Below are 19,820 nucleotides of genomic sequence, written 5' to 3' on the forward strand. Positions count from 1 at the left end.
TCACCATTCAATGGAATGGCGCCATTCCCAGTCCCCACAGAAGAAAATATTCAAAGCAACTGCTCCCGCCTGTAAGGCCATGATCACCATATTCTGGGACTGTGAAGGTGTGATTCTCATTGATGTGATGCCAAGAGACAGTACCATTAATTCAGAAGCATATGCAACGCATTAAAGAAACTCAACACGCGTTTCCGGCAACTTTGGCTCCACAGCAACCCAGGAATGTTTTGCTGTAATACGATAAGTCTGTTGACTGCTGAACACGTCACAAAATAGGAATGGACAGTGTTAGCTCATCCACTCTACAGCTCCCTCTAACTTCCACTTGTTTGGGCTATTAAAGGATGCCATTCTGGAAGACGTTTTGGGGACGATGAGTAAGTGATTCACACAGTGTAGCACTGGCTCTGCCACTAGGACAAGGATAGATACCGACAGGACGTACACACCCTTGATTTGTGCTGGAAGAAGGCCATAGAATGAGATGAAGATTGCATGGAAAAATAGGATGTGTGGATAAAACACCATTCTTTCATGTGTGTAATTTTCATTATGTTCAATAAAGAATTGTCGCAGGAAAAAAAAAATGTGCTGCATTATTTTCTGGGCAACCCTCGTACATATAATGTGGCTTCCACCAAATCTAGGAATGTCATTGACATGGTAGACATATAACAACAAATTTCGTGCTAAGTAATGTAGCACTAATTAATGCACCATGTCTTAATGACACATATTTTGAGTGGCGTCGACAAAACATTATGACTGCTCACTGGAAATTGTGTCATAAAACTGATTGAACTTCTCTTTGACAGATAATCACCACCGTCTTCCATTTTGGAATAGGCTGTTTACATTTTTGTAAGAACATTGCAAAATGTAACAAAATATTTCAGTTGTACAATGTCTGTTTCTACAACATTGAATCATAATCATTGTCAATATTTTCTTTTTCCAGTTTCTTACCTGTGACATATGCAATTTCACAGCTCCCTCCTGTCTGCATTTGTTTGTTACTCTCAAGTTTCTCCATTGCTATGTTGGCAAGTCTAAACACTCCTCCCCCCTTTTCTTTTTCTCTCCCCTCACCTTCCTAATTTTTGCCTCCTCTCGCCCCTCTGTCTGCCACCCACTTTCCCTCTCCCTTCCTCCCCCACTTATATATTTTTCAGTAAAGTCACATCAATTAAATTTATCCAATCCGCCAGTAAAGACTGAAATATAATACACATTAATTTTGTCCTCTGACGTACTGTACTGGCGTTCAACAAGAGTATGTATTGAATGAAGAAATCTGACATTTTCTGCAACACACTATCTGTGTAGTCTTGGATAAGTTGTTTAAATGCATTTTAAGTAGAAGCCTGATGATAGTTTGGTTCTCACTTCAGAGCTGTATCTGATGACCTCTTGTCATCCATATGTTACAGCCTAATGTTCCTTCCTTCTCAGCCTCCAGAAATACTCCAAAATTATTTATTTTCACGTTCTTGTCATTTTCATCCTTCTGTATTAAGTTCAGCACTGCCATGAAATAAAGCCTATGATGAGCTTTACATGTGTCACATTATGGGCCTATCTAAATTGTATGCCTCTGTTTAATCATGATTCTCCATGTGTTTGAAATGAAGTCCAACATCTTTCGTCAAGTGTTATATTAGTGATTTGCATGTGTTGAACTTGAATTTTTGTGAATAAGAATGGAAATGTTTCACAGTGTGAGGCATCAAAATCACAACTGGGTTCTGTGCATGTTTTGATGTCTGTCTATGTGTACTGAAGCAAAGAGTCCCAGTCTCTTTCATTGCTTTGCTGATCTGTTGATCAAGTCAACACCAAGAGACTCATAGTGGAAGAAAGATGAGTTGAAACTCTTTTATGGTACAGTCCTTAACAAGCCTGATTACATCGCATAAACATAATTAAATGTTGACTTTCAGAAGAGCATGTAAGTCAACATTCACCTGTCACTAACAAAAATGTTTCCACAAACTAGCAAAGGAATACTACTGTGTATCCTATAAGCAGATAATTGAGGCCTTCAGTCAGTTCACACTGTTCTGCAGTACGGCATACTAGTGAGAAAGTGCTGTTCTTTGTGTGTATTACTCTTTGACCAGAGGAGCATACACCATATTGTGTCTTCATTTGTGAAAACAGATCCAAAAATTCACAAGTACTCCATTTTGGTATGTAAAGGCCACTTCACAATTGACAAAAACTGTTTGTGTTTGTAATTTTTCAGCAGTTACCTAAAATGGCCAGAAACATTTCTTTATTGTGGTAGTTTTAACAATAATTGGTATAGTATTTTTATGTAAACGTAGGTGGTTCACTGTCCTATTTAGCTTTGTCCCATGGAAGAGCTACTACAAAGCATTTTGAAATTTTGTAACTAAAAAGTTGATGTTTACTTAGTTATAAGAGTTGCCTGGAGTTCAACCTTTTTTTTTTTTATTTTCAGTGGGTTATGACTTAGGAGGAGTTATGACCAACAGCAAGAAGGAAGTGGATCACCCCAATAAAAAGGCAATTCAGTTAAAAGATATGCACTGGTAAGTACATAAGTCTTAGATTGAACAGCAAGGAATAGTTGCAATGTAGTGATGTTACTTTGCCATATTCTGCCAAAGTGTTTCATGCAAAAAATTGAGAGGGTGAAATTATAACTCTGAACTTTTAAAATACACTTACTTAATATAATCTTCTTAGCTGTATACATGCAATAGATGATTCTATTTTTAATGTTATGTATCTTGTTATAGGTAGTACTAATATTATTCACCTGATTGATATTGTGAACTTTTAACATGTGTACAACAACACATATGCCCATTGCTCTGTCTCATATCTTGCAATCGTGATCTCTCAGAAATCAGCGAATGGTGTCAGTGACTGAAATTATTTTTTTATGGAAGAGTCTTATTCTACTGTCACACATAATTTTCATAGATTATATAGTGTACTGAAACATCATGTGTACAGAAATTAATCTAATCTGCAGCTTAGTTTCCTAGTATTTTATTACTTCCCTTTTCTTTCCTTCTTTTTAACCAGATTGTCTGATCATGACCTGGCAGTATATGAAACTGGTTATGATGCCACCGGAGGCAAATACAATAAATCGTTTTTATGAGTCGGTCACTGTGTTTCACAGAGGCAGTATGCCTAATCTGTGCAAAGACTCTCATAAGTTCACAACCTTACAACTTGTAGAAAGAAATATTTTTTATTTGTTTTATAAATTCAAACATCTTTCTTCTTGCTGCAGTGTATTTTATTTGTTCAAGATGTGTTTTGCCTTTTACATTAAGGGATCTTCAATGGATGTAATCTGTAATATACAGTTTTTTATTGTATTAAGGTATCTTCAATTGATTTAATCTGTAATATATAGGTTTTTTTATATGCGGTACTGTAGATTAGAAAACAGTTCACGTCACAGTTTTTACATAAATAAAGTACTGCTGACAGTTGCTCATTTTTCTGGCCGAAGTCTTTGTTTTTTATCATCTGCTCATAGGTTAAAGATTGCAGCCACGCTTCACATATAAAACATTGAGACATAAGATTGTGACTTGAAAATATGCCTATGTTTTATAAATGAAGTGACAGTGCAATCTGTAACCCATGACCAGATGAGAGGAAATACAGATTTCAGTTGGGAAAAATGAATAACTATAAAAAGTAATTTATTTGTGTAAAAATTATGTTGTGAATTGTTTTTTAATCTATACAAGGTGTGATTCAGAAGTTTCAAGACTGATTCATTTCTGAGTAGTGGAGCATATGTGGACTGGTTCTGCCAGTTGGGGGAGTACTGGGGGGTCTCAGGAACGAACTGAGCCGGCCGGACTGGCCAAGCGGTTCTAGGCGCTACAGTCTGGAACCGTGCGACCGCTACGGTTGCAGGTTTGAATCCTGCCTCGGTCATGGACGTGTGTGATGTCCTTAGGTTAGTTAGGTTTAAGTAGTTCTAAGTTCTAGGGTATTGATGACCTCAAAAGTTAAGTCCCATAGTGCTCAGAGCCATTTTTGAAAGGAACGAACTGACGCTGCAGCAGTTGCCTCCGGAACCCTGGAGAGTGCGCATTGCTTGCAGCATGAGTGCATGTCATTGACCTCGAGCAGCACTTGGAGCAGCAACCCTGGAGAGTGCGCATTGCTTGCAGCATGAGTGCATGTCATTGACCTCGAGCAGCACTTGGAGCAGCGTTATGCGATTAAGTTTTGCGTGCGACTGAACAAAACTGCCACGGAGACACTCGGTATGATTCAAGAGGCCTTTAAGGAAGAAGCTATGTCCCATGCAATGGTTTTCATGTGGCACAAATGTTTCAAAGATGGCCACGGGAATATTGAAGACGATGACTGCTCTCGGAGGCCATCATCAAGCAGAACAGATCAAAATGTGGAGAGAGTGCAGGAACTATTAAACAATGACCATCCTCTTAGTACTAGATCAATTGCCAATGTACTGGAACTCAGAGTATGGTGTGGAGGATTATGATGGAGAATTTGATTATGTGAAAAGCGTGCGCCAAACTGGTGCCAAAAGCTTTCTCGGTGGATCAGAAGAAACGGTGCATGACTTATTTCCAGGAAATACTCCAATGGTTGAATGTTGATCTGAATCTTCTGGAGAAAGTGGTTATTGGTGATGAGACCTGGGACTACAAGTACGATCCTGAGTCGAAGTGTCAAAGCTCAGAATGGTACACTGCTTCCTTGCCGAAGCTTGAGAAAACTCGCATGGGTAAGTCGTGTGTGAAGTGTATGCTGATTTTTTTATGGTAAAGGAGTGATTCACAAGGAGTGGAGTTTGTTGCTTGTGGACAGACTGTCACAGGTGACTTTTACACCAGAGTGCTCTGCCCTTGTGGGATCGAGTTCGCCGCATCCGCCCAGCGATCAACGGTGATTGGATTCTCCACCACAACAAAGCACCCGCTCACACGTCATGCGCCACCGCTGAAGTTTTGGTCAAGTTCAACGTGACAACACTGCCGCAGCCACACTACAGCTCCAACTTGGCTCCAGGTGACTTTTTCCTCTTTCCCCCGTATCAAGACAGGCCTAAAAGGGAAGCAATTCAACTCCATCAACGCCATCCAGCAGGTTTCGACGAGAGTCCTTGACAACATGATACCCGAGGCCTTCCAGAAGGGCTATGAACAGTGGAAGACGTGCTGGCAGCACTGTGTTGATGCTGAAGTATCATATTTTGAAGAATTTTAGTCCCCTGTACTTAAATGTCCAATAAATTTCTGGTTCTGAGTTAAGTTTTGAAACTTTTGAATCACACCCTATAAGTATTGCACTTAGAAATAAAATTGTATTGTTCTAGATTAAATCGACTGAACATGCCTAAATGTAAAAGAAGAAATGCGTCTGGAACTTACAGCTTTGAGAGCCAAACAAAATAATAATAATAATATTTTTAAACAAAAAGGTAGTGGATTTGAAAATTCTATTACTGTTGCTGAAATTGACTTCTCAAGAACTCTAAAGTGCCATTATAAAAAGTACATTGTTTCCATAAGAAAAAAAAAAAAAACTACTTTTGGTTCCGTTTTTAGTTACATGAAACATCCTTTTAAATACCAATATTTTTGAGCAATATACGTGTTCATTTGAATTCTACCTTCATCCAAAAATATCCTTTTGATACGTAATATTATAAAATGTATTTACACACTGCAAATACAATTGTACACTGGCTACATGATTTACAAGTAACATGAAAATTTGTGCCAGATGAGAAATCGAACCTGAATTTTCCACTTTACATGAACAGCTACCTTAATCGCTTTGGCCGTCCATTCACAGCTCACTGCCAGACTCAAACTTCCACGTCTCGTAGTGTCTATGTGCCATGGTGGTCACATACAGATCATCTTATTCCCACACAGGGAGAGACATTGTTTTGCTTATCAGATTGTCTTGCTGTGGCATGAAGTACAGTAGCTCAGTGTGTATTTTACTGGTCTGTGTGTATTATTACTTGTGGCATGAATTTGTTGATTCCTGCTGTAGATAAATATGGAACTGGATCTCAGTCAGTTTGCATCAAATTGACCCTGAAACAAAATTAAAAAAGTTGTTAATGCAGTGTAAACTTTATTGTGACTGACTTACTTGATAAATTGTTTATAAAAGATGAATGTAATGCTGTCATGTCAGGGATAAAATGTACTTACTGCAGATGGAGTATGATAAAGCTCCATTCCAGCTTTAAAAGCAATTGCAACTAAATGAAAGGCTGTTTGTTTTGTGCCAAATGCACTTTGCCTCTTTTTTAAAAAAAATTTATGAATAGCCTTCAGTGGCCCATAACAAATGTTTATTTTATGTATTTAGTTCACAATTTTGTGGTCTTATTAACCCATATGTGTGGTGCAGTAATTGTACCTAGTCAGCCTGCGTGCACCAGGATGTCTGATTTTGGCATTTTCAAACACATTTCTATTGAACACTTCTCTTTCACTTTGTGTTGGTTGTGTTTTTTTTTTACCTTATATAATGTTTCCAGCTGTCATTGTGCATTTTTAATTCATCTTTAGTTTGTGTTACTGTGTCTGTATATACTTTGATATTTGTTTGTTATGGCATGCATGTGTTGTGCAATGGGACTTGATCTTGAAAAAATGCCAAAAATTGGACATCCTTATGTACGCAGGTCAATTAAGAACAACTCCAGATTGACACATATCGAATACTAATATTGTAAAATCATGAGTAGAACCAAATAGCAATTTAACCTTTTGAAATTTGTGCTTCTCAAAGTAGTGTCCTTCCTAAAGGTAAGAGAATAACAAACAACTGTAAAACAGTAACATACCTGTAATTATTATGTACCACAGTTATTATACACTTAAAACAATTATGTATTACGGGCCACTGAGGCTACTTCATAAATAAAAAGAAGCAAAATGCGTATAGCACAAAACAATCCACCTTTCATTTAGATGCTTAGATAGACATCCCAAAGAGCATAGAAGCAACTAAGGAACATAAAAATCTTATATGCTTGCTGCTCCACAGCTTGTAAGTATTTTTTAAAGGATAAAACAATTGAAAATCCAGGATGGTATGTAACAATATTATGAAAAGGGTAGTTGCTACTCACTATATAGCGGAGATGCTGAATCGAGGATAGGCACAACAAAATAAGCTTTAGAACAACAAGTCCTTTGCCGAAAACGGATCACACACACACACATCACTGGGCACGCGCAAATGCAAATGCAAATGCAAACACAACATGACTGCAGTCCCTGGCAGCTGAAGCCACACTGCGAGCAGCAGCAGCAGTGCATGATGGAAGACGCAACTGGGTGGGTGTAAGGAGGAGGCTGGGGTGGGCGGGGGCAGGTATAGTGGGGTTAGGGGTGGCGGGCAGTGATGTGATACGCTGCTGGGGAGTGTGCAGGGACAAGATGGAGAGAGGGTAGGGCAGCTAGGTGCAGTCGGGAGGTTAAGATGGTTAGACGGTAAGCAGTGGAGAGGTGGCGGGGAGGGGGGCGGGGGTGCAAAAAGACTGCGTGTGTTGGTCAGTGACAATGGTAAGGACAGTGACTAACAAAGGTTGAGGCCAGGAGGATTACAGGAACATAGGATATAACACAGGGAGAGTTTCCACCTGTGCAAATCAGAAAAACTGGTGTTCGTGGGAAGGATCCAATCCATATGACACAGGCTGAAGCAGTCATTGAAATGAAAAATGTTGTGTTGGGCAGCATGCTCAGCAACAGAGCGGTCCAGTTGTTTCTTGGCCACAGCTTGTCAGTGGCCATTCATGCGAACATACAGTTTGTTGGTTGTCATAACCACATAGGATGCAGCAATTCTGATATCACAACTAGCCCTGCCTTTGGTGGGATAGGTGATGTTTGTGACTGGACTGGAGTAGGTGGTGGTGGAAGGATGTATGGGACAGGTCTTGTATCTAGGTCTATTACAGGGATATGAGCCATGAGGTAAGGGGTTGGGAGCAGGAGTTGTGTAGGGATGGACGAGTATATTGCGTAGGTTCGGTGGCTGGCGGAACAGCACTGTGGAAGGGGTGGGAAGGATAGTGAGTAGGACATTTCTCATTTCAAGGCATGGTGAGAGGTAGTCGAAACCCTGGCGGAGAATGTAATTCAGTTGCTCCTGTCCAGGGGGGTGCTGAGTTACGAGGAGAATGCTCCTCTGTAGCTGGACGGTGAGACTTAGGGATTTGGTGGAAGACTGGAAAGATAAGGCATGAGAGATTTGTTTTGTACAAGGTTGGGAGGATAATTATGGTCTGTGAAGATCTCAGTGAGACCCTTGGTATATTTTGAGAAGGACCACTCATCATTGCAGGTTGGATGATCACGGGTGGCTAGGCTGTACAGAAGGGACTTGGTATGGATCAGGTGGCAGCTGTCGAAGAGGAGGTGTTGCTGTTGGTTAGTAGTTTGGATATGGACAGAGGTACTGATGTAGCCATCTTTGAGGTGGAGGTCAACATCAAGGAAGGTGGCTTGTTTTTTAAGTAGGACCAGATGAAGCAGATGGAGCAAAAGGTGTTGAGGTTCTGGAAGAATGTGGATGAATTATCCTCTCCCATGGTTCATACCACAAAGATGTCATCGATGAATCTGAACCAGGTGAGGGGTTTAGAACTCTGGGTGTTCAGAAAGGATTCCTCTTGATGGCGTGTGAATAGGTTGGCATAGTTTGGTGCCATATAGGGTGTCCATAGCTATACCCTGAATTTGTTTGTAGGTAATGGAATTTGTCAGGCATTGCGAAAGATAGTGTTCAATAGTGGTAAAGCCAGGGGCATTAGGGACGTTAGTATAAAGGGAGATGGCATCAATAGTGACAAGCAGGGCACCGTGTGATAAAGGAGCTGTGGAGAGTTGGTGGAGGAAATGGTTGGTATCTTTTATATAAGAGGGTAATTTCCGGGTAATAGGCTGAAGGTGATGGTCTACGAGGGCAGAGATTCTCTCAGTGGGGGCACAGTAACAGGCCACAATGGAGCATCCCGGGTGGCTGGGTTTATGGACTTTACAAAGCATGTAGGAGTGTGGGGAGTGGTAGGGATGAGCAGAGAGATGGACTCCAGGGAGAAATTCTGGAATGTGCCTAAGGATTTGAGGAGAGACTAGAGATCCTGGTGCATTTCTGGAATGGGGTCACTGTGGCAAGGTCTGTAGATGGATGTATCTGACAGTGGGCAGAGTTCTTCTGCCAGGTAATCCTTGTGGTTCAAAACAACAGTGATGGAGCCTTTGTCCACAGGTAGGATTATAAGCGTGGGATCAGTTTTTAAATGGTCGACTGTGATTCTTTATGCAGATGTAAGGGATTTAGGGAATGATTATGAGGCAAGGTTCGAGGTTACAAAATTCTGGAAAGTTAACAGGGAGTGATTTGGGGGCAGTGGGGGTGGCTCATGGTTGGATGGAGGAGTGAACTGAGTCGGGCAGGGTTCAGCATTGGTTTTTTTGTTGAATCTGATCAGTAGGATTGAGGGCAAGAAAGTGTTTCCACAGTAAGGACCAGGGTAAGGAGCGAATGTCTTTAACCAGTCCTGCCTGATTGAATTTGGTAGTGGGGCAAAAGGTGAAGTCTTTGGAAAGTGGGAGGGAGTTTGGAGGGTGGGGTAAATGTAATAGGTCTGCAAGGCAGGGTTTGTCAGCTATGTGGGGACATGGGGGAGGTTTGGAGGTTGTTGTAGGGTGTTCTCTGTCCTGTAACCAATATGCAGAACAGAGAATACTGTAGGATATGCATTATACACAACGTACATAAGAGTCATGACTGGAGAATATAAAATTTATCACACATAATGATAAATTTTATTTTGGGCAGTGAGAAATTTCAGAACGAGGCTTAGAGAACGTATTAATTTTAATGAACCCAAGAAATTGAGATACATACTCACATGACAAAACACTCTGACAGTATCCTTGATGAGAAGATATAGAAAATAAGATGTATATGCAGAACTTTAACTGTGTTTTAACGAAATGGGTTCAGATTAAAGTTCCTTTTGTTGCCTTTATGGAAAGTTAACTAATTTCGTGGGGTATGTTGGTTTATCAGTTGATCTAGGTCCAAATTGACAACCTCATTTTAAGAAAGACACAGATTTTGCGTTATGCCCATCTTACTCATTGTGTTGTTTATCACAGTTAAAATTAACTTTTATGTGTTCATATACATTCAAGACTTACATACTTTATATATTTTAGTCTTATCTACTAATTGCCCAGATGTATGTCACAGATATGTCTAAACATGATCTCAGGGATAACGAGAAATCTATAATTATGACTCTATGGTCTATCTGTAGTGCCAGACGAAATAAAATACTTGAGGCATTCCATCCTCACTGTAGTGGGTCCTCGCAAGCCTAGATTTACTTCTGGAGAAGGCTGAGTACATACTACAATACAAACAAAATGTATTAAATCTCTTTATTAAAATGTGCACAATCTGAGCTACTTTACGTGGAAACAATCCATGTCCACTCGAATATCACTTATGTATTTGTTACTGTTTCTGAACTCTAACTTATCACTTGATACATACAGAATGAAAGTCGTCTCTCAATATACAATTGACTGTTAACTTCAATATATACAATTCTGGTAGCTAATAAAACTCGTGCTGCTGGATCTGAAGTAAGGCGATGCTATTGTCGTAAGCAATGATGTGGGGCTAAGTGACACTGCGCTATGATGTAATTGCTTTTCCAGCAGCGGCGGCATATAGAATCACTTGAGGACGTGTCCACACCGACACCTCTCATTCATTGCTGTATCAGGCAGCGACTGGTCTTACTTGTGGTCCCTTCATGAGATACCAACATTGATGTGGGACCTCTTTCTGTGGATGACACCAACGCTATCCTTCAGTTCCACCTTTACTTGCTGTGACAGTAGTGTCCAGTGTGACTGGGAAATGTTACTGTTTAACAAATAATAGCTGTAACATGTACACTTAATGACTTGTGTGCTGTGAGATAGGAAAGACCTTAGATGCTATCATAACCACATAGACATGGTTATAAGTAGATTATAAATATCCATGACATTCTGTGTTTTCTGGATTGACATAAATTTTGACATCAAAGAGAATTTGTAATTTATCTGATATAGAGGTTCATAATATGTAAGAAAATTAATGTTTCTGCTGTTGTATACAAGTTTTATGTTGATGTAGATATAGATATGTATACAATTGTTTGTTTGTCCTCTGTATCAGATGCTATTGATGATGATAGCCTCAATGTCCGAATACCAATTGGGCAATTAAATATTTTACATGCAGCTCATGGTTATAACAGGACGTCTTTATCAACTAAATAATGGCAGAAAACATTAAAAAATGACTGATTTCACTATCTTAACCTAATTTCTTAATTAATGATGTGATTTAAATTTTCGGAACATAAAATACTCGGTGTGCCTATTTTTCATTGCAAACATCCTGGTATGCAATGTGGTTGATTACTTAATTTTGAAGCATCTTATCTAATGTGGTCAATAATGATGATAGCCTATGTAATGGTGTGATGTGAGACTGTAAGATGCAAATGAATCAAATTATCTTCCCTCCAACCTCCTCCTTGGGCCAGTATTTTCTTAAAATGTATAAAGACTGCATGGTGGCCAAAATGTGACTCCCAAAATAATGGTTTTCATTTTCTACATAAAATTAAAACATTTACCAAAAAGCTGACCGTAGTAATACACATTGCTTTGCTTTATTTGTGTAAAATACTTTTTAGAGAGCCTTGACAGATGACACAAACACTTTTAGTATCTGTTTCTCTCCTCCTCTGGCTAATGCGACCTTTCACACCCAACAAGGTTCTGCATATGCCTACAGAACATGGAACATAGTGACCAGGTGGTTGGATTACAGCTGGCCTGCTTAACTATCTTGAAATGTCAGGCATGAAACTTTTTTAGTCAATGTATTAGTAGAAAGTCTTTTTTTCTGTAGATAAAATGCTGTAAGAGTAGTAAAAGGAACCCTTCAGGTAGTTAGTTACATTTGTTGTATCTTTAAAGTTTCACTCACATAGTGTAGTTAGGAAGACTTGCAATGTGTTGGGAAGACTTTTGTAAACAGTTTTCTTCCATATCATTATATTTTCCATGAGACAATTTTTTGCAACATATTTTTGTATTTCCTTCAGCTTGTATCCTGGTGACCTCTATCCTTTCACAAGAAAGCCGCTGTTTGTAATTGTGGATTCGGACAACAGCTTTGTGTTTCAACATATCCCACGCTACTTTGGACAGCCTCTTGTAGTGCTGATGTCACCTCAGGACCTGCCACCAGCCTTTCAGGGTAAATTTCTCAAATAATTCTGAGGCCAGATTTTCCATGCCTGCTGCACTGTGATATTTTATTTTACTTCTTCTGTTTTCAGATCATCAGCACAATGGAAGTCTCTTCACACTTTTCCTTCACAGTCCACTGACAGCCTTCTGTTTCATTTGCAACATTCTGAATATTCCTATACACTTATGGGAAAGATGCCAGTCATATATTGACAGATTTGTAACAGAAGCAAGTAGACTGTTTACTCGCTGCAGAATCGGTTAGTGAACATGTAATCTCATTTATTATTGTTGCCTTATCATACTGCATACCTCCTCATTTATAAATGCTTTTCTTTTTTTCCAGATTCTGCGTATTTACAGTTCTTTGGAGATGATTTCTTACGATTGCTACTACTGCGGTACATTTTCTGTGATGTAGTGCTTCATCTACACAGATCTTTTAAGGTTTGTGTTTCAGATTTAATTAATTACCAAACAATCCTCTTAGAACTTTTCAGGAATGAAATGAATAGGTAAAAGCTCTGTAGAATACAGGAGCAAAATTTGGTACCTTTATTGTGATCATGGTATGTACGAGGGAAGGAGAAATTTTCCTTGTACGTTAGAGAGAGTGTTGATATTAATGGACTTTTATTTGTACAGGTACATGTTACATAATAATATACATATGTCAGGTTTCAACTTGTTCATGTGTTGTTGTCAAGTCCCACGTTCTGTGTATGTTTCATGGGAAAAATTTGGCCAAGTGCAAGTAGGACTCGCACACTGAGAATTCCATACAGACTTAATCGTGTATGCAGGCAGTTCATTCAGGCTATGAATCGACCATCTTGATGGTTTTTGCCAGTTATTGACATTGATACTTGCAAGATATTGGTCCCAGGGACTCTAAGACTTTCGAGAATGTTTTAATTTCAAATGACAAAATAAACATTTCTCATGTCATATAGTTAAAAATTAACAATTTTCATAATTTTTTTCGCTTCTTGCCGAACTCCATGATTCTAGGCAATGGGAAGTACCATATAGGTTTTGATCAGTGAGTTTGCGAGTGTCAAAATATGTGACATAAATGGCCATAGCTCTTGCTTATGTTGATTTAGAATCGTAAATTTATAGACCGCCAAGAGACTATAAATTTGATACATCTACCCATTCCTGGGAAAAAGGGGGCTTAACAGAAGAACAGACAGACAGAAAGAGACTCAGATAACAAATACCTTTTTTTTTTCTTTCATATGCTCTGATTATAAATCCACAACTTTCAGATTTTTTTTCCTTTACATGTACAGCGAAACATTGCTTCTTTCAAAATTTGTGATTCTGGTGAATAGTAGGTTTTGATGAGTGAGTTTATAAGTATATAAAAATGATATAAATGGCCATATTTCTTGATTCCATTGATGTAGAAGTTTCAAATTTTTACACATTCAAGTGACTGTAGACCATAGTGAATAGTAAATTTCAACCTGGTACTTGTACCCATTCCTGAAGAAAAGGGTTTCCAATAGTTAGACAGATAGACATACAGATGGACAATGAAGTGATCCTATAAGGGCTCTGTTTTTGCTGATAGACATACAAAACCTTAAGAAAAATGAAAAATATGTTGTCATAAAATTATTTGTTTTGATCAATTTATTGCTGCCAGAAATTCAAGAGGGTTGAATTGCGAAAAAGAAGTCATATTTTATCAGAAAAATACACTGTCTGTAAAAATGGTGATTGGAAAATTGAAGGATTTAAAGTATCAGTTGTTGGAACATACACCCTACTTACCAGATTTAGCACTCTCCAACTTCCACTATTCCCACACCTACAGAAATTTGTGGCTGTGAAACCCCTTTTACTTCCTCACATTTCCATGTCTAAAGAAATTTGTTACTATAAAACATTTTCTGTCCAATGGAGAGGATATGGCCGTCATAGATATGGTTCCTGAGGATTTTCTAGTCATATTTTAGTGTTGGAAATTACTCATTAGAAGAACCTTGGATAAAAAGTACATTGACTTCATCAAAAAATAAGTGTGTTTTTTACCTTAAATACTTCCACTGCCAACCAAGAAAATTTCTCTATATTTTACACATACAATACTGGGAACTGAGTAATTTGCTTTTCTTATATAACGTTGCCCAACCTAACCCTCTCTCCTCCCTGAGGAAGGAACTAATAGTTTCAGAAGCTAAAATAGTGTCTTGTATTTTTATAGGTGTCTATTGGCAATACGAAACACAGGGTGATTATAATTAAAGTTAAACTTTCAAACTGCTGTAGAAATAACACCACTGGTCAGAATGACGTCAAATTGCAATGGAATATTATCGGAGAAGGGGGAAAACGTATGGTAGAAGAAAAATAAAGCAATAGATGGCGCTGTAAGCATCATAATTTAATAGTGGTCCACTACAAATGACAAATGAATCATACAACAGTGCCTAAGGTGTACATTTGACATTAAACAAACTGTATTACTCAGTGTGCATGGGTGTACAGGTCTGATACTGTTAATTACGTAAGCCCATCCACCACAGAAAGGTCATACTACATTGGATGGGAAAACTTGTTTTTAATTGTCCTGAGGCCAAAAACCGCATAAAAAACATCACTCACATTGATTTTTAATTGTCCTGAGGCAAAAAACGCATGAAAAGCATCAATCAAAATCAAATCGGATTATTAATTTCCAGATGACTGGCACAAAACATGTTTAATATGCTGTCCACCATTTTCTGCAACAAGTTGAAATCGAGAAGCAGCATGTTCCACAACTGATAAAAGTGTTTCCAGGGTCACGTTCAGCATATGTTGTGCAATGTGTACCTTCAATGCAGCAAAGTTTGCAATAAGAACTCTGAACACAAAGTCTTTCAGATAACCCCACAGCCAGCAGTCACACGGATTAAGATCAGGTGATCGGGACAACTAGGCTGTAGGGAAATGGTGGCTGATAATTATAGCATTTCCAAAATGGTGCTTCAGCAGGTGCTTAGTTGGATTTGCAATGTGCAGAGGTGCACCATCTTGCATAAAAATGATCCCATCCACGCTGTTGAAGAGCTGGAATGATGTGCTTGTGCAAAAGACACTCATATCACTTACCAGTGACGATACTGGTAACAGGAAAAAATAAGGTCCTATGATAAATGATGCTGTAAACCTGCACCACACAGTGACCTTTTCAGGATGAAGTGGTACTGGCTGATTTGTGTGTGGATTTTCCATTGCCCTTATTCAGCAATTCTGTGTATTGACATATCCTGTCAGATGGAAGTGGGCTTCGTCTGTCCACAAAAATCTTCCACTGCCAATCATTGTCCACTTCCATGCAAGCAAGTGGACAATGATTGGCAGTGGAAATTCTAAAGCAAAGGTCTCTCTCACTGGCACGTCAACAGGAAGCAATTTGTGCACATGGGTAATTTTGAATGGATAGCAATGAAGGATGTTTCGTAGGATTTTACACACCATGCTCACGAGTATGTCCAATGTTCGGGCAATTCTCTGTGCACTTCGCGTTTGCACACCACCACTCCTCTCCTCCAGCATTGCTGTAGTCACAGCTTCCACTGACATTGAATCAGTTCAACCTCTACCAGGTTGCACACCAAAAGAACCCATCTTTTCGAATTTCTGATTCATTTTCTCCAGACCCTCAGCAGTCATCGGACTAATGCCTTTTCGGATGCTTCGGTGTCCAGAACTTCTGCATAACGATGTGTGCACAGTTATCATTCTTGTAATACAGCTTTACAAGCAGAGCCCAATCTTGCATTGAGACAGTCATGGCGAATGTCGCAGACGTGAAAGGTGGAAAAGCCGTGTACCCAGCGTATTTATACCAAATTCAGTGGGTTGTGCGCATGACAGGTGTTTTCATTTACATATTCTGACACATAGCGCAATCTATTGATAAGTTTTCACTTTTTTTTTTCTTCTGCCACATGTTTTCCCCCATCTCCAATAATATTCTGTTGCAATTTGATGTCATTCTGACCAGTGGTGTTATTTCTACAGTGTTTTGAAAGTTTAGCTTTAATTATAATCAACTTATATTTTACCTCTTGATGGGGAGTACCGGAAAGCAATTGTGTTTCACAATTTTATATTCTCAGAGGTGGAGAAAAATAACCTGATAATAAAGTTGGAGCAGGATAGGGGATATCGGATTCACTAAAGGTTTCCAAGTAAACATAGGTCAGAAATGCACCGTTTGGAACATCAGACATGAAATACAACAATCGTAATGCCACTAATTTATTCAGATAGTAAAATGTACTGCAAAACCAGCACTGGAGTTAGGTAGTTGACATGAGGTAGTGTAAGTTGCAATATTGTTAATAATGTAATCTAAATGTTACGTGCTTTAATTTTTATTAATTTACAGAGACCACAAATGGACTTTAATTTCAACAAATACATTAGATTTGTGAGTGTAACTAAGACAGTGAGAAAGAAAATGGAAATTAAATTTAAAAATGTCCTTTCTTTCTCAAATCACATTTTTTACAACAAATACTCAAAATTCCTTCCCAACATCATTGCAAGGTTGACTTAGTGGAAGAAAAGATGGGTGTACCCTCTCAAAAATGTCAAGCATGTTGCGAAATATTGTCACGGCATCGGAGACTACTGTGACCAGCTCTTTACTTGTTTGACTGGTGTCTGGTAGATATAGTTTTTCATAAAATACCAAACAAAAAAGTTCAGTGGTGTTAAAACAGATGATTTAAAGATCACTCTTGAGGCCACCATACGCAACCCACCTGTACCCGAACATTTTCTTCAACTGTTGCCGGCTGCCAGAGTGAAATGTTGGAACAGTGTCCTTTGAAATTTTCCAAAAGACTGTCATCCAACAATATGAGAAATTTCACTTTGGAAAAAGCTGTAAATAATTGTATCCATTTAATCAAGGAGGCAGAGTGAAAGGTCTAGTTAATTTGTCACATATGCCTACACTGAAAACCTTTCCCATGGTGACCATGTTCTTGAATGTAATAGGAAAAAAAAGATCATTCTATAAAAAGACTGAAATAGGGAAAAATCACTTTGTCGAGATTCTGACATTGGCTTAATTCTGAGGCACAGAAATCTGCTTGCCTTGAATAAACTTCTAATGTCAAATCTTGGACTTTTATGTATGGTAAGGGTGTCAACCATTTCCCTCTGTGATATTCAAAACTAGTTAATAAATGACTGAGTTTCTGAGCTGTTGCTCGGATGCTGGTTGAAGGCATTGTTTTGAAACACTGGATTATTTCTTAATCAAGTTGCAGAGTTGGCCTTTTATGTGCAAACATGTCTTCCAGTGGTCTGCAGTCTTAAAGATTTTGACTGCTGGTGGTCTTCTGTTTCGAAAACGTTCAATTTATCTTCTTCTCATACCTACAGCACTGCTTCCCACTGTTCTGTAAACATTGTGAATGTTGGCTAGCTTCTTGTTTGTGTACCTGTTCATAATAAGCCGTGCGGCATGCAGCAGCAAGTGCAATGGAACACAACAATCACAACATAGTGCTGCAGCAGCAGCAGCTTAGTAAGCCAAATCTTACCAATGGATCTTTTCCAACACATTCACCCACCAGACAAATTTCCGCATGCTGCTAGCTGATTGGCTGTCATTTTATGGCCATACCTGCACAGTAGTGCCTTCCTACTGCAATCATTTGAAAATTTTGCTCAGTATGATTTCTTAGTCTGCTTTGACATTTTGTGTGTGTGTGTGTGTGTGTGTGTGTGTGTGTGTGTGTGAAGATTCTGTGGCTCCTAAAACACATTGCCATAGGTTACCCAAAAGTCATACATACGATATATAAATTCCCTATTAATTGAAATAAATCCACCTGATGATGGGGTATAATAATCTGAAACTCACAGTGTAAATTTTAATATAATAAATATGACTGGTTACAGCATTTGTATTTTCAGTTGATATTCATTATAGCCATGGTGAAGCCAAATGAAAGAGTTAACATTAAAGAAGAAAGGGACATCAAGTAGTTCAAAATTTTCTGAATAACCATAGCTTGGAGATGTTGTTGTGGTTGTGGTGGTGGTGGTGGTGGTGGTGGTGGTGGTTTCCAGTCTGAAGACTGATTTTGTGCAGCTGTGCTGCTAGTCTATCCTGTGCCATCCTCTTCATCTTTGCATCACTACTGCAACCTACATCAGTTTGAGCTTGCTTGTTTATTCAAGCTTTGGTCTTACACCCTATACAATGACAATTCTCTCCATTACCAAAATGAGATTCCTTGATGCATCATGATGTGTCTTATCAGCTGAACCCTTCGTTTATTCAAGATGTGCCATAAATTTCTTTTTTCTTCTCATTAATTATTTGATCTAACATACTATCAGCAAACTGAAGGATGTAGCTAATGTGTTTAACAGTTATTTTGTAAACATAAGACAAAAAACTTGTTGAGCCAAATGTCACCCATAAATATGCCACACACCTGACCTGAAAATTTGAACAGGTAGATAACACAATATTTCTCATGCCAACTACCAGTAATAGGCAGGAATTATAGAAAAAAAATCAAAACATTCCTTACGAATTGATGATGTGTTAGATTTTGTTGAAAAAAAGTACAAACAAACCTGTCCTCAGCTGCCAGCTTCCCAACATGATTAAAAATTGCTGAAGGCAAACTACTTCACAAAAAAAGAACCCAAGAATAGGTTCAAACTATAGAGCAGTTTCTCTACTGTCTGTATTTTTAAGGTATCTAGAAAGACAATTTTTTTTAAAGAAAAGACTGCCTAATGTGTTAAATAAATATCATATGTCAATAGTCACAACACGTTTTTAGAACAAAAAAATCACACCCCTGAAACAGCAGTCTTTTCTTTTCTATATGAAACAGTACAGACCCTAGATAGGCAGAAACATACCTATATCATTTTCCTAGACTTATCAAAAGCCTTCAATACTGCCAATTGTGATAAATTACTTATTAAGATACAGAATTGGGTAATTAAGAGAGCAGCATGAAGTTGGATTAAATCATACCTCCATGAAAGAAAACAGCCCATAGAGATAACACATGAAGCAAATGGAACAGTCAGTACCCATCAGTCAGAGTTATTAGTGGTCAAACATGGAGTTTCACAAAGTTCCCTATTGTGTACATTTCTGTATTTATTGTATGTATATAATTTAGATAGAAATCCAAACAATGGAAAATCTGGGATGGGATGTAACAATATTATGAGAAGGAAAGTAGTTACTCACCATATAGCGGAGATGATGAGTCGCAGATAGGCACAACAAAAAGACACACAAGTAAAGCTGTCGACCATTGGTTTTCAACAACAACAACAACACACACACACACACACACACACACACACACACACACACACATATGCAAACACAACGCACAGACATGACTGCAGTCTCAGGCAACTGAAGCCACACTTAGAAAAAGCAGAAACAGAAAACTATACTAATTTGCAAATGACACCACCATTTTA

At 38.6% G+C, this 19,820-nt stretch overlaps 1 protein-coding gene across 2 annotated transcripts in view; it reads left to right on the forward strand.

The window, feature by feature from the left end:
• Nucleotides 1-19,820, forward strand: part of LOC124713874 (protein SCAI) — an 85,044-nt gene that overhangs the window by 53,692 nt on the left and 11,532 nt on the right. For both annotated transcript variants that reach the window (XM_047242979.1, XM_047242980.1), the window contains exons 11-14: nt 2,468-2,558; nt 12,191-12,345; nt 12,428-12,598; nt 12,685-12,785. In XM_047242979.1, the coding sequence (XP_047098935.1) occupies nt 2,468-2,558; nt 12,191-12,345; nt 12,428-12,598; nt 12,685-12,785 (518 nt within the window). The remainder of the gene's footprint in view (nt 1-2,467; nt 2,559-12,190; nt 12,346-12,427; nt 12,599-12,684; nt 12,786-19,820) is intronic.

The sequence above is a fragment of the Schistocerca piceifrons genome, chromosome 1 (assembly GCF_021461385.2).
Source record: "Schistocerca piceifrons isolate TAMUIC-IGC-003096 chromosome 1, iqSchPice1.1, whole genome shotgun sequence".
Lineage (NCBI taxonomy): Eukaryota > Metazoa > Arthropoda > Insecta > Orthoptera > Acrididae > Schistocerca > Schistocerca piceifrons.